Source organism: Furipterus horrens, unplaced genomic scaffold (assembly GCF_987537825.1).
Source record: "Furipterus horrens unplaced genomic scaffold, mFurHor1.1.pri manual_scaffold_6, whole genome shotgun sequence".
Lineage (NCBI taxonomy): Eukaryota > Metazoa > Chordata > Mammalia > Chiroptera > Furipteridae > Furipterus > Furipterus horrens.
Window position 1 is genome coordinate 30,418,903 of NW_028327176.1, and position 25,562 is coordinate 30,444,464.

The 25,562-nt window shown below is 50.5% G+C and overlaps 1 protein-coding gene across 1 annotated transcript in view; it reads left to right on the plus strand.

Moving 5' to 3' along the window:
• The window catches only part of TTC7A (tetratricopeptide repeat domain 7A), a 112,227-nt gene that overhangs the window by 14,334 nt on the left and 72,331 nt on the right, over nt 1-25,562 (plus strand). The window contains exons 4-5 of the mRNA XM_090281254.1: nt 15,364-15,494; nt 17,960-18,075. Coding sequence (XP_090137380.1) covers nt 15,364-15,494; nt 17,960-18,075 — 247 coding nt within the window. The remainder of the gene's footprint in view (nt 1-15,363; nt 15,495-17,959; nt 18,076-25,562) is intronic.

Consider the following 25,562-nt stretch of genomic DNA (forward strand, 5'->3'; position numbering starts at 1 on the left):
TGGTCCAATCTGTGGGCTCTTCTCCCTTTGCTCTCTCATCCCCTTCTCTGGGCTCCTGGCACATACCAGTCTTGAGGGTGATTTTCATTTGGTGTTTGGGTCTTTGAGGCCTCTTGGAAACCACTTCTGCCTCAGACTTCCTGAGCCTGACACCGTTCCTTGGGGGTCCTTTCCAGCACTTTTTCTCCTGTAGAACTGGCTCAGTACCTCCTGCTCCCTGTCTCCTGCTCTCTACTCTTTCCAGCTTCTTGGTGATCAGAGGTCCTGCAGGGGAGGTAAGGAGCCGGGCACTGCGGGGGCTGCACCAGGTCCCTGCCCCTCCCTGACTGCACGTGGCCTCCCACTTGCCTGCTTCCTCCCTGCCTGTCCTCCCTGTCCTGTTGCAGTGACTGTGCCCCGCTGCTTGGCATGCTGAGGTTCCTCTGACCCTGCGTATGCTTGAGACCATGCATGTGGCCTCCAGAGTATGCATGACATTAATTTTTTCAGGTTTGGGGGAACCCAGTGGGTCTCCCTATGCAGATAGTAGGGGACAGGGATGGCTGGCTGTTGGTCCTGGCTCCATTTATGAGCAAGGGGGTTGTTTTAGTCAGTTCGGGCTGCCAAAGCAAAATACCATAGACTGAGTGGTTTAAACAATAGAAATTTATTTCTCATAGTTCTGGAGGCTGGGAAGTTCAAGATCAAGATACCAGCAGGGTCACTGTGGTGAGGGCTGTCTCCTTGGGTTGCAGGTGACTGCCTTCTCACTGTGTTCTCACATGGCCTTGCCTCCCTATGTGTGCGGGGGAGATCCCTCTCTCTTTGTCCTCTTATAAAGCTGCTAATCCCACCGTGAAGCTCCCTCCCTCATGACCTCATCTAACCCTAATCACCTGCCAAAGGTACCATCTCCAAATACCAATTCATAGGGGCTTAGGGCTCTACTGTATGAATTTGGCATTGGGGGGTGGGGGGGGCACAAACATTCAGTCCAGAGGAAGGATAGTGGCAGCAGGAGACCACAGGGTTCACAGGGTAATAACATTTCCTAAGGGCTCACTCTGTGCAGGTATGCCCTCATTAAATCTACACAGAACCCCCCAAGTGGGTGTTCTCTTCATTCCCATGTTATAAACGAGCAGCTGTGCTTAAAGGGGTGAAGGGACTCGCGTGGATTTCACATGAAGTGGCAGAGCCAGGACTTGAACCCCGGCAGCCAGAGCTCATAAACACCCATTTTCAGAATTCTAGACTGAGAAGAATCACAGAAATGATCTAGGCCAATACCTCACATTATAGATGAGGAAACCGAGGCTGACAAAAGTGAAGCAACTTACCCAGGACATCAGTTAGCTAGTGGTGGAAGTAGAATGTTCCATCCTAGGCAGCCTCTCCATTTCAGGCTCTGTCAGGCGCCAGGTGGCCTCCACAGGAGCCTGCCTTGCCTGCTCCCAAGCACTCCGCCTGGCCAGGCCCTTACACCACAGCTTATTTTCCATTTTGCACTGGATTCTGCTCTGTGGTTCCATTTGGTTCCATCCAGTGGGGCAAAGAGTTCTGAGGCACAGCTGGTTGGAGGACAGGGCGTGTGACTTGAGGGAGCCCGAGCCAGCCAGGCCTGGAGACTCAGGAGGGGCACAGGGTGGGTGTCTCCATCGTGGAGATCCTGTTCTTGTTGAGGGAGTAAGGGACAGGCTCTGGGCTTCTTCCCCGCTACCTCCCAAAACATAAAAACACACTCAACTCACCTACTTTTGCCTTTAGTGCAGAGGGTCTTGGCAGTGTGACCCTCTGAAGCCTCACTCACAGGACTTGCCCTTCTTCTGATATTGGGGGTGGGGGGGCAGTGGCTGGGGGAACATGGACTAGGCCAGAAGGTGCCTTCTGACTCTCAGGGAGGGTATTAGACACAACCCGGGCAATTGAGAGAGGGAGGCAGTTGTAGCAGTCTTGAGTTTCTCTTGCCTGCAATGCAGAAACAGCACATGCATATTTTCTACATACTGGATAGAGGGGTACATGACACTCAACTTCAGTCAGGGGAAAAATGTTATTGTCCTGTCATATTTGTTCAAAAACAATGTCAAAACCACAGATTTTTTTTTAAGTATATTTTATTGGTTATGTTGTTACAGTAGTCCCAATTTTTTTCCCTTTGCTTCCCTCTGCCCAGTACCTTGCTTCCCTCCAGCAATCCCACCCCACTTAGTTCATGTCCATGGGTTGTGCATATAAGTTCTTTGGCTTCACCCTTTCCTATATTGTTATTAACATCCCCCTGTCTATTTTGTACCAACCGATTATGCTTCTTAATCCCTGTACCATATCCTCATTTCTCCCCCTCCCACCTCCCAGCTGATTACCCTCCAAATGATCCCCATACCTATGATTCTGTTCCTATTCTGGTTTGCTTAGTTGGATTTTATTTTCATTTTTTAGATTTGATTGTTGATAGTTGTGAGTTTATTGTCATTTTAATATTCAGTGTTTGATCTTTTTCTTAAGTAAGTCCCTTTGACATTTCATATAATAATGGCTTGGGGGCAGGGTGTGGGGAAGCAAGAGGGGGAAAAAAGTGGGACAACTGTAATGGAAAAACAAAGGTTAAAGATAAAGACAGAATCTTAAAAGCAGCAAGAGAAAAGAAGAGAGTTACTTAAAAAGGGATACCTATGAGACTATCAGCTAAGGTCTCAAAAGAAACTTTGCAGGCAAGAAGGGTCTGGCAAGAAGTATTCAGTGTGATGAAAAGCAAGGACCTGCAACCAATATTGCTCTATGCAGCAAAGCTATCATTTAGAATGGAAGGACAGATAAAGTGCTTCCCAGACAAGGTAAAGCTAAAGGAGTTCATCAAAACTACAGATTTTTTGTTAAGATAGAAAAATAGAACGATTTCATGGGAAGACCTGTCATTTTCCTGTTCCAGCAATTTGTGCCCAGCCCCCAGCACTCCCTGTCCCCCAGCATTTTAGTCACACCTGTGTTCAGACTGGCCTGGTCCTGCCAGGAGTAGAGAACTGGATTTTAGGGCCTCCCAGAGGCGCCTAGGAGGTGGGCTGGACCCTGTCAGAGCCTCTGGCTTTGGAGGAAGAACTGCCTCTTCCTGGGTCCTGCTTCAGCCAGGTTGACTTGTCTGCCACTCAGCAATGGGCCTGTCCTGTGGCCAGCTGCTCCCAAGTCACCTGTTGGCCCTGGGCAGAGCTGAGGCCCCTCTCAGTGCCTGTCAGAATCCCCTGTTCAGTCCTCCATTCCCCAAGTATCATTTTCCTGAGCCCCTCTGGTGTACCTGACTTCGGTGGCGCACCCAGAAATGAGGTGTGAAGCCTTTCTTCCAGAACCTGAAGGCGTGATGGGGGAGGGCAACAGCATTGTGGCATGTGCACCACCCAAGAGCTTGATGGAAATGCAGACTCGAAGGCCCCTCCCCAGACATACTGAATCAAAACCTGCATATCACCTGCATTTCCCAGTGATGTGAATGCACATTCCAGTTTGAAAAATGCTGCCCTGGAACGCTTGTTTAATAAATGCTTGTTGACTGGTGAATTTACCTTCAGCTCATCTCTGTAAGGCGGGAGGTAGATGCTATGCCCATTCTATGGATGAAGAAACTGAGGCATGCCGGGTCATACTGCCCGTATGTAACAGAGCTGGATTAGTGGCCAGGTCTCCCAGCTTGTGTCCTGCCTGTGACAGAGGAGTCCACCAGAGGCTGTTGGAGAGCAGCTCTGAGATGGGTTCGTGCAGACAAGGAAGGTGCAGGAGGTGCAGAAACCCAGAGAAAGAGATTCCTGGCACTTACTGCAGACCCTGGGGGCTGGCCAGGAGGGACAGTGCATGTGAGTACCACCATTCTGCCCCTGAGGGCAACCCACATGGGGCCCTAACTGGACCTTATGGAAATAGGGGACTTGAGCCTCTCCTGGCATTCTTCTGCCCCTGCTCTCCCTTGGGTCCGTATTAGTGCAGAAGCAGCCCAAGGCTATGGTGTCAGTGGACGAATTGTCTAGAAAATTTGCTTTTATATGTCAGCATCAGTCACTTGGTTTAGAATGGGGAGCCTGCCCCGCTCCTGCCCTATTCCCCTGGTCCTGCAGTAGCCCCATTGTGACTTCTGCCAGCCCTCTGCCCCCGGACCAAGCATGTCAGACCAGGGGATGGCCTGGGGAAAGGAAATGTTCCTGGCCCATTCCAGGTGCCGATGATAGTTCGCACAGCCCACCACCATTTTCGTTTGTTAGGAGGGAGCACCTTCCATTTACTTTGTATGAGAAAAACAGTCTAGCCCTGACTGTTGTGGCTCAGTGGGTTGAGCATCATCCTGCAAATCAAAAGGTCACTGGTTCAATTCTCGGTCAGGGCACATGCCTAGGTCGCAGGCCAGATCCCCGGCTGGGGAGCATGTGACAGGCAACTGATTGATGTTTCTTTCGTACATCGATATTTCTCTCCCTCTCTCCTTCCCTTCCCCTCTCTCTAAAAATAAATAAACAAAATCTTTAAAAACAATCCAGAATAACTGGGTTTTGAGGCTCTTCTCAGAAGACCTGAGTGCCGTCCACTGTCACGAGGCCCTTGGCACAGCCTGGCCTGTTTGATTTTGTATGCTCATGGCTGTCAGCCCTGCCTCACCACTGAACTCAAGCGCCCCACGAGGACAGGTGGTCATTTCTTCTGCACCCCCAGTTTCCTCTCCTTCTTCACCCTTCCCGAAGCCCTGTACTCCAGCCAGATAGAGTCTGCTGCTAGGGTACAACATGCCTGACCAAGTTCTGCTCCTTCACATTTTCTTGGGCCACTGTCCTCGCACAGAGATAGCCCTAACGCTCCCTCAGACACAGCTCAGGTCCCTCCTCCACCTGCCCTTGGTCATTCAGCCGCAGCATTCTCTGCCCCCTTCACTGTCATTTGGACCCTGGCCTGGTTCGTCTCCCCAGTTACTCAGGTCAGTCAGTGTGTTTCTCCTGCCAGGGGCCTGGCCTTTTATAGTTGTACCCCTCGAGGTCCCCAGCACAGCTTCCAGAGGAGAAAGCAAAATTTTCCAGGAGCTGATTCAGCAAGTGAACACCGAAGGACACCGAGATAAACAGTTAAGGTCCCTTCCCCTGAGGGAGGTGGGCAGGGGAGCAAAGCCTGCAGCTGGTGTGGAGCTGCTCAGGGGGCGGAACCGAGCACGCAGAGGCAGAACCATGAGTCACGGGCTACCTGGTGCCACTCTTTCCTGCCCAGTGTCTGCATCCATTGGCCATGGTGCCAGTGCAGTGTGCTGCTGGAAACACCAGGACACATGAACACCCAGAGGGGGCTGGTCTGTAGCTTGTTTCCATGGCCTGCTAGGGCAGCACAGTGAACTGCTGCCTGGCTGTGCTGCCCTGGCCATGTGGCTGCGCCCAGTTCCATTCTGTGAGGTACTCTGCCATGACACCCGAGAGGTGCGTTTGTGAAGTCCCCTCTGTTCCTCAGCAGCCCACATCCCAATGGGGCTGTCACACCTGCGATGATAGCCTTTTGAGTTGAGCAGTCTGAGGCCTCATTTGCCAGGTCTGGGGTCTGTCTGTCTCTGCGGCTCCCTAGAGTTCCCTAGTAGTAAGCCTTCAGGCATTTGGCATTGGATCATCTCCATGATGAGAAACTAGAGCCAAAGACTGTGTTGACCCAGGGTCCTTGGATCTAGAATCAGGTCTAGAAGTTTCTGTCTCTCAGTAGCAGACCCCAGGGCTCCTCTCAGCACCCCCAGTGTATGGTAGTCCCTCTCTATATCGCAGTTCACTTATCGCAGTTCACTTATCGCAGCTTCACTGTATTGCGGGATTTTTTAGAATATTATATTTAATTATTTACCGCAGATTTCTCACTATATCGTGGGATTTTGCGGTACTGTCTACGTATGTTGTTAAAGTTACGTAGGTTTAAGAGTGTGGAATATGTTTAAGAACATAAGTAGTGTTTATAAAAGTGTGGAAAAGGTTAATAAGGGAGTGGGAGAGGTTAGTAAGAGACTGGGAACAGTTTATAAGTGTGTGGGAAGGGTTTATAAAGCCTTAAAATATATATAAATACTAAAATAAATGTAAGTTTCCTACTTCACGGATTTTCACCTATCGCGGGGGGTCTAGAACGTAATACCCACGATAAGTGAGGGAATACTGTAATGGGCAAACCATGGTCTAGGCTGGGGGCACATGCGCCTTGCCCCCAGGCTGCATCTGGTTGTGTAGCAGCATGTGAGAGCCACAGCAGGGGGCCTTGTGAAGTCATGGGGGATCAGGCCTTCCCCAGGCCCAGCCCCAGCTCCTGACACAGTCTGGTCTCTCTGCCTCCTTGAGCACTACCTTCAGCAGAAGGGAGGATGTCCAACCTGATTATCTGTCGTGCCCCTCAGCCACCGTGAATTGTCCACAGTGAGAAAGGGATCGTTAGCAAAGCTGTATTGTTCAGAAGGGCTATCAGGAGTGAAGCTTGCCCCCTTTTGTGGGCCTTACTCTGAGCCCCCCAAAAGTATCCTACATAGGCTAATGTCCTGGAATGTCTCACCAGGTGCCCTAAAGCTCCAGCCCCCATGGACAAAAAGGCTGTATGTTAACTGGGGCTGCTGCTGTGGATCTGGAATTCCAGCTTCTTAGCTGGGAGACAGCAAAATCCTCACTCCCATACCTGACCTCCACTCGGCCAGTCCTGCGCTTCAGAAACTGTCCCCGCTGACGTTACACTTCTGGAATCCGTTTCCAGAAAGCCAGACTTACAGTTGTAATGACAAAAATGCAGCTCCAACTATCTGGAAAAGCAAGAAGCAAAAGGGGGAGAGACTAGAAACGTATAGGCTCATGTAACTATTAAGTCGCTGGGGTAGGTGGCATCAGGCACAGCTGGATCAGAGGCCCTGTGTTGAGGTCTCTCAGCAGCCCCAGGCTCACCTGGCCCTGCAGCACAGCACTGAGCCGGGAACGAGTGCCTCGGGCATCGATCCCATTGGCCCGGCTCGCTCTCCTGCCCACCCTGGAACGAGTTACAGTGACCAGCAAGTAGGTTGCTGGGTCGGTGCAGGGGTGGGATTTCCCCTCCTGAATCTTCTGGACTGAGCTGAAGAAATGGCTCCTCAGAGGAAGGTCAAGGTGCTGTTACCAAAGTGGCTGAAAGGTTCAGAGAGCAGAACCTCAGAGCCAAGGCAGAACTGGCTCGCCCTTCAGGTTACACGAGTAGTAACCAGGTCAGGATTTGAACTTGGCTCTCTCTGACTCTGGCTTTTGGGCTCGTCCTAGGAGTAGTGGTTTAATTGGACCGCTGTGTTCCAGTTAGGGACGTGAGGGAGGCACAGCTGGTGTGGAGCCTTCCTAGGTGAGCTGGGAGGGGAGCTGATCTTAAGCAGGGATCACCTGCAGGCGAATGGGAGAGGTGCCTTCCCGGCAGTCTGAAGGCAAAGTGAGATGAGTTGTTTAAAGGCGGACTGTAATCACACCTTCCTGGAGCCAAGAGGAGCTGCATGTAGGAGGGAGTGGGACATAAGGAGGGGGCATGGAAAGCCCGGCAGTACGGCTCAAGGTTTCCCTTTCTGCCGATGTTCTAGAACTTTGGCCCCAGGTAGCCCCACTGTGACCGGTGTGGCACAGCCTGTGTTGCCTAAAATAGGGCCCACCTGTTGGTCAACACTGTGTCTGGGTCTGTCTGGAGCAGAGGAGTCTGGGCCCGAGACCCCAGGACTAGGCCTCTATGGATCCAGGGGGGACACACTGTCCTCTTTTCTGTTGGCCCAGCTTTGATGGACAGGCAGGATGCTTCAGGGCCTGCACTTTTGACATCGCAAACCTTTTCCAGCTCATCCCCCCCGGTACCATTGTTGCCTCTCAGGAGCCTGTTCTGAGGTGAAGGGCTTCCTTCTCTCCTCCAGCCTTCCTGTGTCACTTCCATTTCGGGTGCTAATTCGGTGTGGTAGTGATGGGGAGAATGACCCGTACCCATGTCTCCAGTGTGAGTCCTGGCTCGAGCCTAATTTCGGGCTCGCTGTGACCCCACAAATGAGCTGTGGGCCTCTTGAAAATCAGTTGTGCTTGTGCCCCATGTCTCAGCCTGGCCAACCCCTTTTCCTCTCGCTTATGGCCCAGCACCAGGGAGGCCGCAGTCTGAGCTCTGGGCAGGCTTGCCTGCTTTCTGACCAGTGAACAGTGGGCCTAGCAATGGAGAAAAATGGCCCCATTCACCCAAAATACTGCACTGAGATGCTCAACTGTGAAGCTGCTGTGAGAATTATGATCTGGAATTTCTCTTCTCCTCGCCCCTTGAGATTTTTTTTTCTCTTTTTCGGTTCTCTTTCAGTTAGTGCAACCCCAGCTATTCTGCTCTCACCTGGGATTTTGTGGCTTATAAAACTTATAAAAATAAAAGAAAGAATACCAGGCCTCCCCTCGGGCAGATATAGTGACAGATTTGGTTCTGGTTTTTATTTTTAGTCCTGGTATGGTAGGAATTAGCTGTTTATTTTGGTTTCCTTCTCGAAGGGGCGTGGCCTGTTTGCCTTGCGGGGAAGCAGGTCAGCACTTGAGGCTCTGCGGCCCTGGCCCCAGACTGTGGTCCGTGAAGGGGAAGCCTGGCTTCCAGATGGCGAGTTATGAGCAGGCGCTGTTGAGGCATCTGGGAAGGAGGTGGGTGTGTTCATTGTGTCCACACCAAGCCTTCGTGGAGTGCCTTCCTGGGCTATGGGATACAAAAGAGGGCAAGATGGTGAACAGAATCACAGGAGGGGACACCATGGGGCTGAGAGGAAGAGGTTGGGGTGGTCTCCCCATATCTTCTGCTGGCAGCCCTTTCTCCATTGTGAGAGGCCCCCCAGAGAGCAGTCGGTGGGCGTGTGGAGTGCGGATAGGGCTTTGAGGGGTGTATGAGAAACCAGCTTCGCCACTAGGGTAGACAGCTGTAACCAACTCAACCATCAACGGAAAAGGTGAACCTCCTTGGGCTGGCCAGAAGCTTGAGATCTGGGGACCCCTGAATGGCCTCAGGACAAGGAAAGACACTGGAATCTGGGCCAAGAGAACAGACAGAATGGAAGCTGGAAGACCTGGATCTAGTCTGGACTCTGCCGTCTTTAGCTGAGTGGTGTTGGAAGGAACCTCTTTTCCCTGAATTAGATTTTCATGTGTCATTCTAGAGAAGGGCTAAACCCCCACATAAGAGGTCACTGTAAGCATCACTTGAAAAGTTTTTCTAAAAGCAGATGTTCTGCACTTTATAATACCGTCTAATTTAATTTCCATGGCCACCCTGTAAGGTAGCATTGCTAGTATGTAATCCCACTTTGTGTTTGGGGGAACTAATCTCTGTAAACATTTTGAGGTATATCCTTCCAGTTATTTTTTTCTATAGGTTTATATGTGTTTTTTAAAGACAAAAATAAGTTCATACAATTATATATTTTAAAATTAGTATTTTTATGAACCAGTTTCCAGAACACATCTACATCACTACTTAAAGTGGCTTCATAGCAAGCATTTCATTGTAAGAATCTATTATAATTGAACAAACTTGTTCCCTGCTATTGGATCTGTAGGTTAAATCTCATTTTTGCCACTATAAACAATGCTGCAGTGGGCATCCTTGAACCTAAACTTTTACATATGCAGTGTGACCCCTCCACCCCCCAAAATGGAATTTATTTATTAAAAAATTTGTATTCTTACATGTTTAATCTTCAGTCACCTTCAAAGCATTCTCCATTTGATGTAATACACCTATGAAGACGTTTTCTCCACTGCTCAAAAATTGAACGCGTCGATTTTGATGCCTTTTAGTGCTTCTGCCAGTTTTTGTTTCACTTCTTCCACATCAGCAAAATGTTTCCCTTTGAGTACCTTTTTCATCCAGGGATGTAAAAAAAAAGCCACTTGGGGCAAGACTGGGTGAATAGGGAGGGTGGGGAAGGGGGGTCATGCCGTTTTTTGCTCAAGGATTTGTAAATCACCCATCATGAAATGGGAAAATGCGTTGGAAGAGTCTTCAAAAAAAATTCACTGAAGGCAAATGCAGCCTCTCGCAACAACGCCAGCTGATATACAGAATCAGATGGGTTCCTAGAACACGCACCCAGCAGGAGATGCCTGTACTACAAGAGGCCTGACCTCCAGAAAATAATTCTGGAGTTTTTTTGGGTCCCTCCCCTTATACATCATTAATTTAACCCTTTGAGTGCCAACACCGCTGTGAGTGACACTGACAAATTTTCCCAAAAGTTCCCGTGTCGTTCCCAGCACTTTTTTCGATGGCTATAAATGTAAATAACAATGGAATAATTCGTATTTTATGTTTTGTTATCTTTTTTTTTGTACCTCAGGTTATATATTGATATAATTTTTTCTCATGTTGATTCAAATTTTGAATTACACATGGCACTCAAAGGGTTAAGGTAAATTCCAATAAGTAGAGTTAATGGATCAAAGTGTGTGCATTGTTTGAGACTGAGAGAAGTCAAATTGTCTACTTTTTAAAATTTTTCCGTGGTAAAATATACAGAATATAAAATTTATCATCTCAACCATTTAAAAAATTGTTTTATTATGGTAAAATACACATAACATAAAACTTACCATTTAACCATTTTTAAGCATACGGTTCAGTTGTGTTAAGTACATTTACATTTTGCAGCCAATCTCCAGAATTCTTCATCTTGCAAAAGTGAAACTCCATACCCGTTAAATAACTCCCCATTCCCCCTGCCCCCATGCACCTGGCGAGCACTATTCTACTCTCTGTGTCTATGAGTTTGATTAATGTAGGTACATCATGGGAAGTGGAATCATAGAGTATTTGTCTTTTTGTGACTGGCTTATTTTACATAGTGTATGTAATATACTTAAGGTTCATCCATGTTGTCGTGTAAGCAGGATTTCCTTTTTAAAGACTGAATAATATTCCATTGTATACATATACCACATTTTGTTTATCCATTCATCTACCACTGGACACTTGGGATGCTTCTACCTCTTGGCTGTTATGAATAATGCTGCTATAAATATGGGTGTACAGTATCTCTTCTAGACCTTCTTTTAAACTCTTGGGTATATACCTAGAAGTGGAGCTGCTGGGGCCTACGGTAATTCTATTTTTAATTTTTTGAGGAATTGCTGGGCTGTCTTCCACAGCCGCTGAACCATTTTACATTCCCACAGTTACCAACTTTTCTGTGTGATTTGTGAGGGTTCTTCCCCACCTAGCCTTGAGGCTTCCTCCCTAGGGGCTAAAGCAGTGACTTGCATTTCTTCCTCTCTCCACCCCACCCCAACCTGGAATTCCCAACTCTGGGCTTAGCCCTCTGTGGGTGCCCTGTGCCCTTGGATCAGCTGGATAGGGGCAGGGGGTCCACCCGTATGGAAAGTTCTGTTGCAGAGGAAGCACTGTGCTTTCCACCTCTGCATGCAGGGCTCCAGGGTGGGGCTTCTTGGAAGGCCAGCTGTCTGGGACGTGATGAGTCATCCCAGACTGAAGGGGCTGGCACCAGCCTGGGTGTTGAGCCCTGGACTGTGCCAGGATCAGTTTGGAGTTAATGAGAAATCAAGCGCGCTCCTCTTGCAAGGGTCCCTCCCTTGGCTTGTACAGCTGGGAGTTTCCACAGAAAGGCCCCCTGCCAGTGGGAATTGTGAGGCAGTGCCTGGCACTTCCTGGCAGCCCTGGCTTCCTGCCTGATTGACAAGTCTGTGTTATGACCACTGGGACCCTCGGAGGGCCTGGCTCAGAGCAGTCCCTCTCCATCTGGATCCAGGGTTGTAGTCTGGCCACTTGGGTTGGAGTCCCCAGCACATTCCCAATCAGATGTTCATGGATAGGAAAATGGACCTTCCTATAAATCAAAGAGCAAATAGAAGGTAAAGAAGCCCCCTTTTATGGGTGGAACTGTGACCCTGATCAGGAAAAGCCATTGCCAGCTCCAGGAAGATTTTTGGTCTCATGTGTGTTGGAAACTATTTTACAGAAGACCACCACAGTGACCTTTTAGTTCTCCAAAATCATAGCTGCTTCCTTTTAAAAAGGTGTTATATCCATTCATTTTAGATAACTTGTCATACTGTAAGGGGAACAGATCTTAAGTGTATAATTTGATGAGTGGAACAAAATGTAAACACCCATGTAACCAACACCCCAGTAAAGACAAGGGCTATTTCCATCACCCCAGGAAGTTTCCTCAGGCCCATTCCCAACCGATCCCCTTCCCACCCCCAGCTCAGGCAGTGATTGGTTGATTTCTATTACTGTAGATTAATTTTGCCCTTTTTTGAATGTCATTTAACTGAAATATTACAGCATGTACTTTTTGATATCTGACTTCTTCTGTACAGTATGATTTCTGAGAGATTCATCTATGTTGTGTGTATATCGGGAGTTTGTCCTTTTGTTTCTGAGCAGTATTCCATTGTATAAACCCGAATTTGTTCATGAATTCTGCAAGAACTATTTTTTAAATGGAGAGAGAGAAACCCACTGGACCCTGCGCTCAGTATGAGTGTGGGTACGTTCACCTGTGCGGCCGCCTACTCACTCAGCGCGGGCCCTGCTCTCACGGGTGCAAAGATCAATCAGAAGTGGGCAGAGAGGGTGGTGACAAGGTACGACAAAGGCATACACACAGGACACACAGCTAACACGTGCTGCTGGTTCGAGGTCAGGAGGCTTGAGAAGGTTTCAGAGAGGAGGTGGTTTTGCCGGGAGGGTTCAGGGAGGATGGGATTTGGAGTTCTCAGAGAAGCATGGTAGAGAGGCCTCTGCCAGGAGCAGAAGGAACAAATGAGGCACAAAGGCTCTGCAGACACATGTCACTAAATTCCCTGCTTTGCAGTGGCCACTTGACTGGAGGCTTAGGACCGGCGGCCTGAACCTCACAGGCAGTTGGCATTGTCCTTCCCAGTCCTGGGTCCAGAGGAGGGGCAGGAGGGGAGAAGGGGGCAGGGGGGCCATGTTAAAACAGATTCATGCTCTTCTGGAGTGAGCAGTGCCCTCCTGTCACCTGCAGTTGGTCTCCAGGCTAGGCCTCTGAACAGCATGTATGATTGTCCCACCCTCCTGTAGGGTGCACAAGCGACATGACTGGGAGGCAGGGGCGGGGCCAGCGCTGGCAGTGAGCAGTGGGGCCCGCCTTTGCCTGCCTTCTTTCTGTGTCTCCTCCAATGCTCCCTCTATTTCCACCCCCACCCCCCCTTAGTCCTCTCCAGGGAGCAGCTGAATTAGTCGTGAGTCATTTGGCAGGAAGCACATTGACACTCAGTGACACGGGTAACTGAGTCTTTGTGTTGAGCAAGGGCCTTCGCATTCTGCACCTGCCTCCACCTAAGCCAAGGCACCCCGACCTTCAGACCTGTGCACACCCCAGCCTGGAAGAGGGCAAGGTCACTGAATCTGTATGAATTGGGATGAAGAAGAAAACAGTACTAATTCCTCACCTTGTATTGGCAGAGCACTTGTACTGTCAGACATGATCAGGCTTGCTCTTTCTCCAGCCAGCCCATACTTGCTGAGTGCCTACTGTGCGCCAGCTTAGGGAAAGGTGAATGCGATAAGGTTGATCGATGCCTTTAGGGAGTCTACAGGCTGGCTGGGCCCACATGTGAACAAATAAGTCTAAGAAATGGTAGGGTAGGATTATGTAAAGTGGACTGGAGCCTAAGAAGGGAATGGTTGGTCATACCAGGGTATGTTGGGAGGGGCTCCATAGATGAGACTTAGTGGAGCAGAAAGGGAGAGGTAATTAGGGGTGGACTCAGTGAGGAGGGGGTGCATTCTAGGCAGCAGGACCAACTTGAGCAGAGTCTGCAGTTGGGCGCAGGAGGTTGGGTATGCATGTGGCAGTTACAGTATATTAGACAGCTCAAGTGCTATAACAAAGTTCCACAGACTGGGCGCCTTATATACAGCAGATGTTGATTTCTCACAGTTCTGGAGGCTGGACGTCCAAGTTCAGTGCACTAGCACGGTCTGTTCCTGGGGAGAGCTGTCTTCCATGCTGCAGGCTGCCGACTCTTGTTGTGTTCTCACATGGCAGAAACACAATTTAAAATGACTGACCCCCAAAAGAGGGGGCAGGTTGATTGGTACCTGTATGGGAGAGTTTGAGGGGATAGAGCTTCAGGCAAGGTATTCAAATAGTGTCTTTAAGAATCTGCCCTTTTCCATTATATCAGTATCTCATTTTTACTGTGTAGACTTCCTTGATTTTTTTTCATGACTAAGATTATTCATTCTTTCCTGTGTTAAAAACACTAATGCAAATATAGATGTTCTCCTTTACGACATTCATTTCTGGGAAGTATAACAATGCTTCCCCTTCCTGACTTCTTACAGTTTTTTTGTTATGGGTTATTTTTTGTTTCTTTTGTTGTTTTATTTTGTTTTGTTTTTGCTTTAAAGCTCTGCTTTTCTTTTAATTTTTAAAAGATACTTAATTGTAGTAAAGAACACGTAACATGAAATTTACCACCTTTGCCACTGTTGAGTGTGCAGCTCAGTCCTGTCAACTGCATTCATGTGTGTGGCTTCATTTGAAGACAGGCTTTCCCCTCACAGCTCCAGGCCAACCTCTTACCAGCTTCCCAAGCCCAGTGGAAAGAGGAAAATGTCCGGGATTGGCTCTTTCTTTGCTCAGACCAGGCCATGTGCTCCTTCTTAGCCGCTGACTGGGGCCCAGTGTTAGCTCATCGGCTGCTCTGGAGGTGGAGTGGGATCACTCCCTGGCACCACGTGGGCTGAGACTGCAGGAGGCGTGCTCAAAGGGAAAGCGAGGTGCTGCTGTTGAAAGAACGGGAAGTGGGTGCCAGGGAGGCAAAAACAGCAGGTGTCCATCCACGCTAGGCAGATAAGACCTGAGCGCAGATCACTCAGGCGAGGTTGAAACGGGTTCCACAAGAGAGTTGCTTGTAAAATGCTGTGTAACTCAAGCATCAGCCATGTGCTAGGGATTGCGGAGGTCCAACGTGAATCACATTTTGTCCACATGGAGCTTTTAGCCACGGGGGAGAGAAGAGCTGGGCATGAGTAACTGCTCTACAGTGCAGAACTGGTGAATGCCTGGGGGGTGGGTGATTTCTTCTAGCATCCGGAAGGAGGGTCGGGAATGTTTGCTGGAGAAGTTGGTCTGGATGCATAGGCAGGAGTTGGCCGTGGGGACATCACAGTGCAGTTCCCATGTGGGTCATGGGTGCCTGCTCTCTGCCCACTGCTTGATTCCAGCTGCTGCTAATACCACCATCGCTTAGCCTCCTCATTCCCCTCTACAGCCCTCCGCCTCCCGCTGGCTGCTCCGGAGCATAGGTCTCCTCGGTTGAGCCCACCCTGGGCCCGTGGGAAGGGCCTGGAGTCAGGGGGACCTGAGCAGGGCAGGTTTGAGGGAATTTCCTCCTCCCACAGGCCTCTCCCTGGAACGCCTACCCAACTCAATCGCTTCCCGACACCGCCTGACTGAGAGGGAGGAAGAAGTGATCACCTGCTTCGAGAGGGCCTCCTGGATCGCACAGGTGTTCCTGCAGGATTTAGAGAAGGTGAGCTGGGAATTACAGCCCCGTGCTCATAGCTGCTCTCTGTTGAGAACCTCTATCCAAGGCCCCCACCAAGCCCATAGGTCAGCCTTGGGCAAATAAGAAAAAGGCACCCTGTACCCTCCAAAGACACGCGACCTCATCAATTGGAAAGTTCATAATAAACTGATGCTTTAGAACGAGACTCTTTACTGCCAGGATATAGTTTTAATGAACAGATGAGTCCACCTTGTCTTTGAGCAGCCAGGAACCTCCTTGGTGAGCTCAGTTTGTATGAACAAATGCGACAGCCCAGTTTTTATCTGTTCATTGTTTACTCCTCACAGCGTCTCTGGAATAGCTCTTCTGTTCATGCCCATTTCGTAGGTGAGGTCTTGGAGAGATCACGCCATTTGCTCACCACTCTCCCTTTGGAACGAGTACAGCCAGGCAGGTCCTGTAGACACTTTCTTGTTCTGGGGTGCCCTGGAAGCTCCCTACTGGCTCCCTTAGGGGAAGTGAGGTGTGGGGCTCATTCTCCAAGCCCTTCAGAGGCTGGCAGGGAGCCTGGAGGTTCTCAGGCCCCCTCATTTCCCAATTCCCCCTGGGGGACCTGTATGAACTGTCTATGGGACAGCAATTCTAGGTATCAGCAGTGTACTGTGACGTTATCCCAGTTCCCCCCTTCTGGGGGGCTCTTGGTTTATTACGGGGGGGACAGGCAGGCATATTGAGCAAAGATACTGCTAATAGTCACCGAGCCCTGCTCTTCCGTCAGGCACTGTCTGAGTACTTTCCAGCCTGTCTCTAATGCAACCCCCACACCGAGCTGGACAGAATAGGTACTGTACCCATTCCCAAACCGAGAAAACCCAGTTTGGAGAGAAACTAAATAGCTGCTCGGAGTTCAGGCACTTAATACGTGGCATCGGCAGGATTTGGGCCCTGGGAGTGTGGCTCTGGTCAGTTGCGGGGGAGAACTTGAGCATGGTGTTTAGTAGGTGATAGCGGACAGGTGTGATGGCAGAGTAGGGGAGGACTGACATACTGCAGAAGGAGGTGATTATGAGCTGAGCAACTTAGAGCCCAGGAGACATTTGAGCCTCCCTCACCTAGTCTGGCAAATGTCAGAATTTCAACCCATCATCTGTTTTTGTGACAGGGCTTTTTGGAGGAGTCTTCCTCAGGCTAGGCCAGTTCCCCTAGAGCAGGGTTTCTCAGCCTCAGCCCTCCCGACATTTGGGGCCAGATAATTCTCAGTCATGGGGCTGTGTTTTATAAAATGTTCAGTAGCACTCCTGGCCTATCCCCACTGGAGGCCAGCAGCCATTTTTGTTTGTGACAGCCAAAAATGTCTTTAGATACTGCCCAATGTCCTGAGAGGGCAAAATCATCCCCCAGCTGAAAGTCACTGCCCTGGAGTCCCTGTCCTTGATTGGACTTCAGGAGGAAAGAAGCAGCGATGGAAGGACTCAGCAAGGACAGGGCTCCTGGCAGACGTCCACGGGGAGACCTGACAGGGTCAAGTGGACCTCTGCTGAAGTCATGTGGGTCATGGCTAGCCAGCAATGTTTTAGTGCACTTCACATTTGAATTGCATGGGGTTTGGAGGAAACTTTCATGAAAAAGATAAAGTCTCCCATTCAGCCAGAAGCCTAGGCTTTGGACTTTCAGAAGGGGATTAAGGTGATGAGCTGTAATGGTGCCCAGGCCTGGAATCAATGCCCAGTGGCAGTGGGCAGACCAACTGGCCCTGATAGCTAGTTACCCTGGGTTGAGGGAGGGCAAGCCAGAGAACCCTGTGCATTCTCAGAAATGCTGTGTGTTCCTCCTAAACCCAGCCCCAACCTCTCAGGAACTGAGAACACCTCTTAAATCGACTTTGATTTCTGAATAATAAAGTAGCTGGCTCATCAATTTTTCCCTTGGATCAGAGAAGGGAAGTGATGTCGTAAAGGCGGACTGATCAGGTTGAGTGACCCTCTTAAAGCTGAGGCTTAAGGACATAATTGTTCCTCAGCTTTCTAGAACCAGGGGTACCTACCCTTCAGCTGGTTTGATGTTTCATGAATATATGGACACTGGAGCCTGGCATATGGTAGGCACTCAGGTGATTGTTGAATGAATGAACCAATAAGAAGTAGAAATAGCCTGGAGTCTGTAGCTGGCCAGACTTGAGTTTGAGGCTGGGGTACATCTGACTTTAGGCATTTTCTGAGCCTCAGTTACCTCACCTATAAAATTCAGACAAAACCAGCTTGGTAGGTCTGTTGGGGCATCCAGCACTTGGATGGGGAGACAGTGCTATAGCCATGTTTTAAATTAAAGCAAATTAGGTTGGATTTGGTCTGAGAATTGCACCACGTTCCCATGGGATGGCTGGGGATGTGGAACGGTCAGTGGGGCCGTCTGCACCTGGGCTGTCCCTCACCCCAGCCCCTCTGCCTCAGAACATTGCGACAGTGGCTTTTTCTGTGTTCTCTTCCCAGATCACAAATAACACCACGTCACGGCATCTGAAAGGCTTTCACCCTGTTGACTACGAGCTCACCTACTTCCTGGAAGCTGCCCTCCAGAGCGCTTACGTGACAAACCTGAAGAAGGGGTAGGTCACCGGCAGCCAAGCGGGGGTGCTCTTGATGTCGGTGGTGTTTGGTCTGGTCTCCCTCTTCTCTGTGTGTCCGTGCACTCTGGAGGGGATCCTCGGGGCTGACATGTTCACCTGTTGTCAGACCAAGCTGTTCAGGAGGGGGAAGGGCCAAGCTTCAGGAGCAATAAAGCCTGCTTGTGCTTCTGGGGAGAGCTGGGTCTCTTTAGAAGGCAGAGAGCGAAGGACAGTGAGCTGGGCAGCAGGTGCCCATCTGTATTACTCACTGTCACCTCAAGTGTTGGGTAAAGTCATTTTGTTTACCTGGGCCTCAGTCTCCCCAAAAACAAAAGGGGGAAGTCGATTCCTGCTCATTCCAGCTCTCACAGGGCAGGAAGATGGGAGAAGTAAAAATGAAGGCCTGGCATCGTTGGGGGGATGCCAGCGTCTCTGCTGATGAGGTGGCAGAAGATGCGAAGTCGTTGTTCAGTGCGTTGACTGGAGGGTCTGACCCGGGAGCTGTGGTGCTGGGTGCCTTCCTCAGCCTGTGCCCTCTGTGCAGGAAGAGCTCAGCGGATACTTCCCTGGGCAGGGGGACAGGGCAGTGGTGTGGGTCGCAAGGAGGGAGGGAGAAGCTACAGAATCAGGAGGACATGCGGCAGGCAACCGTGGCTCTTTGGTGGTTCCTCAAGGGTCAGTCCTGCCTGCTGGGAATGCCGCCACCAGTCCAGAGACTCCCGGGGGGTTAAGGGTGGGGGTTCCCTGCATGCCTGCAGCAGAGACTCTGTGCCCCCTCGGCTCCCCCTTGGCATCATTACCACCCTCCACAGACACTGGTCTGGGGCTCTAAGGACATCCTGGGCAAGCGAGGGACTCCATGTGCTCAGGACAGACCTTGCCGCACGTGAGCCCTCTGGGCAGAGTGGGGCAGCCAAAGGGGTGTAAGTGACCTCTTCTTCCTCACAGGGAAGAAAGCTAGGTCAGGATCACAGAGCGTCCTCTGCTCTGGGGGCTACAGTCCTTGGAAACCCATATTTTATTTTTGGAATGCTTTACTTTGCTAAATTTCACTTTATCCATTCTTTTAATATAACATTTTTCGAATAACATGGTACCATGCTTGAACTATACACCTTTTGCTTTTCTTTTTCTTCTTTAAACAATTTCTCAAGTGTTAGGCCAGGGAGGTGGTGGTGTCCCCGTCTGGGACTTGTGCACGAGGAAGCCCAGAGAGCCGTGGCAGCTCATCGCCCCCCACCCCAGCGGTGGGTCTGGCCCTGTAGCCCTGAGTTCCTCAGACCACCCTGTGGCCTGGGGGACAGCACAAGGACAGCACAAGGACACTGGGGAGCATGGTGCTGCTTCTACTCTAGCTCTACCCCACCTGCTTTTCTTGTCCTTTTTTTGTTGCTGAGTTTCAGTTTCAGAGAGACGGTGGCCCAGAGGGCTGCTGGTTCCTGTTTTCCCTGCCCAGGCATCTGTGCCTGGCTGCCTCTCTGGCCGGCGACCGCCACTGCCCAGCTCAGCCCCCTCCCCCGGGGAGCCTCTAGTTGGCAGTTGTAGCTCAGGGATGAATGGGGGACAAGGAGAGAGGCCACACTCAGCCCCTACCTGCAGAGGTCTGAAAGAAGGAAGGGGCTGCTGAACCTCTGCTGCCTGTTTTTGCAAATAAAGTTTTATTAGAACATAGCCACGACCCATTATTTACATACAGTCTCACCCTCAGAGCTGAGCAGTTGAGACTGAGACCCGGTAACACGAAGCCTAAAATTTTAAGTCTGTTTGCTGACTGACACCTGCTTTATGTTTGAGAAGCCCTCCGTCCCGAGGCCTCTTGCAAAAGAGGTGCCCTTCTTCTGCATGGGAGCCCTGTGGAGTGGATTTTATGGGCAGGGGACAGTTCTAACTTCAGGGGTCTGTCCCCTTGATTCATTCATTTAGCAAATACTCATGATACTAATACATGGCGCTTACTGAGTGCTCAGTTTGTGCCAGTTACTTGCCAGTTACTTAAGTGCTTTGCTTCATGTGCATTTAGTTCTCCCAACAGGCCTTGGAAGGGGGTGCTGTTGTTAGCAACCCCATTTATAGGTGGGAAACTGAGGCACGGAGAACATAAATGACGGTCATGGGCGGAGCCAGGATTTTGTATGCAGGGCTTGTCTGACCCTCTTAACCACCAGGCACTCTGCCCACAACAGAATCCCTGGGGTTTGATAAGACCCTGCTGCTCACAGCCTAACATTTGTTCCCCTGAGTGTGCTCAGGTTCGGTAGGTGTGGTCCCAGTGTCTGGTTCGAAGAGTCTAGTGGGCTCCAGATGGAGGCCACATGATGACCTTGAGCAAGTTCCTCTCTAGCCTCCAGCTCTGCTTCCTCCCCTCTAACAGGGGGCTTCTGTGTGTCCTGCATCCCAGGGCGTGAGGGTCCAAGAATGAGGAGGGAATGAGAAGACACCTTGATCCCAGGGGGCATTGCTGTTAGCTCCCTCTGCCCTGAGGACCCCTGTCTCTGCCCCTCAGGGCTGCCTGCTTCCCTTCCCCACGCTGCATTCTCTGCAGGTGAGATGAGGCTACATGAATGTCAAGGACAGCCAGGAGGGAAGGAGGGAGACCAGCAGGTTCCAGTCACCTGCTGCTTGCCAGGCTGGACCTCATGCTCCATGCACAAGGGCATGCGACCTCACTTCACTTTTGAGGGGACAGAGGCTAGAAGAGGCTGAGTAACTTGCCCGACGTCACCCACTGGGACTTCAGCTTCAGATCTGAGTGGCCTAGAAACCCATGCCCTTTCCAGTAGCAGGGTGTGGAAGGGCAGTCAGGGCGGCCTGTGGGGTGTGTGGGAGAAGGACAGGCGGGCTCTGATGAAGGCTCTGAGCTTCTGGGCTGATTCTTCATATACTGACCGGGGGCTCCCATTGCCCCTCTAGGACCAGAGTCACCCCTCCCAGAGGGGGTGGCTCCTCCTCCTTTAGCTGGTCCCATAACCTCTTCAGATTGGCCTGCGTACTCTCCTGTCTTCTGCACTCTGCATACTCAGGCCGTATGTGTGTGTGTGCGCGTGCTTGTGCGTGTGCATGTGTGTGTGTGTGGTGCCAGCAGTGAGCAGAGGCATTAACCAATCATCCCTCTCCAGGAAGTCCCAAGTAATTTCAGTTACTTTTCTGTTCCTGTCACTCTGCTCCCCTCCCTTCAAACTCATTTCCTCCTGAAATAGAAACTTAAGTCCTTAAAATGGGGATGCTGACTCTTCTTCCCCCTCTCCCTCCTGTCCTTTGGTGCCTCCCAAATAGAGATGAATGGAAATTGAATAATCATTTCTTTCCAAGCAAACAGGCAAGACATTTGGATGCCTGAGAGTGAGCAGCAGTCCCCAGGACACATGGCAACCACTCAGCCCCTCTCTTGGTTTCCTGGGGCCACACCCAGCACAGAGGTGGCTTCAGAATGTGACAGATAGCAGGGGTCGCTGCCCTGTGTGCCCAGCTGGGCTTTAATTAATTTTTTCACATCTTTCTTCTTTTTAAAGATTTTATTTATTTATTTTTAGAGAGAAGAGAAGGGAGGGAGACAGAGAGAAACATTGATCTCTTGCCTCTTGAGTTCCCCCATCCAGGGACCTCGCCCCCAACCCAGGCATGTGCCTGACTGGGAAATTGAACTGGTGACCCTTTGGTTCACAGGCTGGCGCTCAATCCACTGAGCCACACCAGCCAGGGCCACATCTTTCTTCTTAATAGTAGCTAATATTTGTTGAGTACTTACTGCATGCCAGATGGAATGCTATAAGTAGAAATACTACCCTCATTTTACTAAAAAAGGAAAGGTGAAGTACTTGCCCAAATTCACAGGGCTAACAGGTGACAAATCTGGCTGAACTGGGTCTGTGGACACCTATCCTGTATATTGTAGGATTTAGTGGCCTTCACCCATTAAATACCAGTAGCTCCTCCGCCCCAATGAGTGAGAACCAAAGATGTCTCCAGACATTGACAAATGTCCTTGGGGTTGGGGGGCAAAATCACCCCCAGTTGTGAACCACTGTCTTAGCCTGACAGTGAGCAGCTGAAGGTCAGGGAGGATTGGGACCCAGATACCTGACATTGAGTCTTCTCCTTCACGGCCATTTCCTGCTGATTACATTCATTCCCATTTGCTGGGCTCTTGGTGTGTTCAGGGGGATCATGGCCTAGTAGGGGGGATGGGGCTAAGGTAAGCAAGCCCCGAGAAGGGCCCACTGTGTGCCAGGCACACTGCCTGACTTGTGGGCTTGGAGCCCTCCTATGAAGCTTACATCCCAGTGGGAGCCAACAGTGAAGGAGTCAAAAGTGGTCGTCTGACCTCGCTCTGTGCTAGAAAGGTACAGGCAGGGAGGTGGGGGTGCTGCCGGGACAGGGTGGACTCTGAAGACATGGTTCTCCCTGAGGGACCAGGTGGAGTGGAGCCAGGAGCTAAAGTGCTGCTTGGGTATTAGAGGAGGTTCCTTGAGGCCTAAGGAACAGGGAGACATGGTGGGACCTGCTTCTGGGTGGGAATCTGAGCCGGAGCTCATTCCCACCTGGGCCTGCGGTGGACCCAGCCTTCAGAGCAGCTGGGAGAGCCCCTGCTGAGAAATGAGTGCTCTGCCCCCAGAAACCAGATGGCTACAAGCAGTTTCCTCTCCCAGCATCCTTCCCTGTCCCTCCGATGGAGGATTTGACATAACTTAATGGGTGTAGTGCTCTCTGCTGTGCAGAATGGGTGATGTTTGCTTGAGCTCCAGACAGCACTTTTCTTCTGAGCTTCTGTGAAGCCTGGGCCTCCCTCAAGCTGGCTAAGCCTGAAACCAGTGCCCAGTTACTCATTCAGTGAATGTGTCTGAGGGACATTAATTTTTTCCAGGGGCCTTGTCCTATTGATCCAGCAGTTAATTCCCCTAGATGACTCCTGCCCCTTGCTTTGTGGCTGGTGATAGGGTTCCTAATCGACCTGGAACTGTTGAGTGCTGGCCTGAAAGGACAATCGTGAATTGGGAGGCCTCCTCCCAAATGGCAAGGGCCTGAGATGCCTGGCGTTCGATTCTCGTGGCCACAAGAGGGCAGCCGTGGATTCCAGTTGGAGCCTCGCCCCGGGCAGTTTTGAGGATGAGAACTGCCAGGAGGGGGCACCTTTCTGGCTTGTTCCTGGGGGAACAGTGATAGCTGGGCCCAGGGACCTCGCTGTGGGGTAGGCTTGGTTCTTCTCTGCAGTAAACAGCTCCAGGGAGGCAGCAGGGGAGCTGGGACAATGCAATGCCCAGGAAGCTGACTGTTGTTCCCTCTGTGGCATTCCCCCAAGAATAAGAATGTGAGCTGAGTTAGCTTTTTTCCTTGGAGTGGACAAGGAGCCATTTCTCTTTTGCGGTGGTTTTTTTCTTCCTTGGCCTAGAACTGCAGAGCCCATTCTTGACTCAGGGCTGGAGTGAGCTTAGGCCATGTGTGTTGAATCAGGTGGGTTGTATGTTTTGTGCATGTTTGTTAAAAAAAAGTTTTTTTTTTTAAATACTAAAGCAATATGTACTCAATGTACCAAAACCAAACAATAGGGAAGGGAGTGTGGTGTTTTCTAAGGGAGTTCCCAGGAGCCTGGCAGGTTGTTCAGCCTTATAAAAGCACTCTCACCTACTGCTGTGTGTGTGTGTTTGCACCTGTATACACACATGCTTCACCTTGCCAGTGAAGTGCTGAGTCGAGAAGCAACTAAGGCAGTTAAGGCTGCAGAGGGCTATGGAGTGGCACCTAAGAAAACCCAGCCTGCTGTTTGATGTGATCCCGTGAGAGCTGGATTCAATCAGCATCATTTTGTCTTCTCAGCAGCCACCCAGGATCTGCAGTGGTGGGGGAGGGCTCTCGGGGGAATTTACGGACCAGAATCACTCAACAGCGAAGCCCAGGAGAACCTCTTGGTGATCTTTGTCGCACTTTGGGACGCAGGGAGACCTCTGAGTCCCACTGGGGAGAATGTGCTCTTCCAGCCTCTCTTAATGCACAGCCTTTATTTATTGTTCCCACCCACTGCCTCCTGCCCATCCCCCACCTCAGTAGAAAGGGAAGACCCCCTTGCCGGAACCTTCTTGGTGCCCCACAGCCCTTTTCTGGGGCTGGAGGTGAAGAGGAGAGCTTTAATTTTTAAAACTAATGGTGCGGGTGTATGACCGGAGTGAACAGCTTGATTACCTCTGAACTTCAGTTGGCCCTGTCTCCTGATTCAACCCTTCTGCTCTTGGGATCTGCCACTTATTTGTGCTCTTCGGAATCTTTGACCGGAAACCTCTCGTACACAGTTTCTCGTGCCAGCCCTGCACTGGGGACTTCTGGTCAGGATCGTGTGCATTAGTGTCTATTTCAGTTCCATTCGGCCATAAATTCCATGCAGTTTCTTACTCTGTTGTTTCAAATCAAATTAAAGCCCCCAAATTATTCTGTTGAATACCTACTGTATGCAAAACACTTTACTAAGCTCTGAATACATCAGGAGTGTGGCTAACCTAACAGACTGAGCCCCTTCAGGGCAGAGCCGTGAATGCGACCCTGGTCCACTCATTCAGTCTCTTAGTTCATTCCACCAGTACCTGATGGATGCCTGTTGAGAGCAGGTCTGGTGACCAGGCGCCTGGTATGCAGCAGTCACTTTAGAAAGACTCGGTTAGTGAGTCCTGGGAGTCCTGGGGTTCTAATGGCTGGGAAAGGAACGTGAACCATGCCAGGTCGAAAAGCAGGTGTCTTTCTCAGGGTTTTGTTTTGGTTTTAGTTAAAGAGGAATAAAAGCTGAACCTACCTCTAGGTGCCTGAGGTAAGCCTGCCCCACCCCTTTGGATAAGTGATAGCCTGGCAAAACAGGTGTCTTCCAGGCTTTCATGTTCCTGCTGGGAAACAACCGGGGCTAGGGGGTGGGGGGCATTTATTCCACATCGATATCTTGAGTGCCTTCTATAACAAAGCCGTCTCATCCACCTCATCAAAAACTGCAAAAACTGAATGAGATGAAGCACTCTGAAAAATCTGTACTGCTGCCTGCCTGCTGGGGACAAGGGGACTTGAGGAGCTTGCCAGCCCCCTGTGCGTTCCCCCTGGGGGCCTCCCTTATTCAAGCTGTTTTCCTCAACCCCTCGCTGCACACACATCTCTTTCCTTCTGCTCCTGGACACCGGGCTTTACCTGAGTTGGAGTCAGTGGCTTCCTGGCTTCCCCACAGGCAGGCTGATTCTAGGCCAGGGTTTGTTGGAGGCCCTGTTAGGATATTGTCAAAAGTGGCAGCTTTGCTCAGAAAGGTCAGCGTAGAGGCCAGAACAAAGAGATCTTTCAAGCTGGCCTTTCACGAGGCTCGGAAAAGCCCCAGCTCTACCTGGCGCAGGCAGCGTCAGACTTCGGGGCAAGATTGCTCAGGCTGGTGGGAGAAACCCCCATCTAGTTTCCCGTTTCCCCAAGGGGTGAACTGAGCGGCGCTCCCAGCCCCCCAGAACAGGTCAGTGCCAGGTGGGAACCCGAAT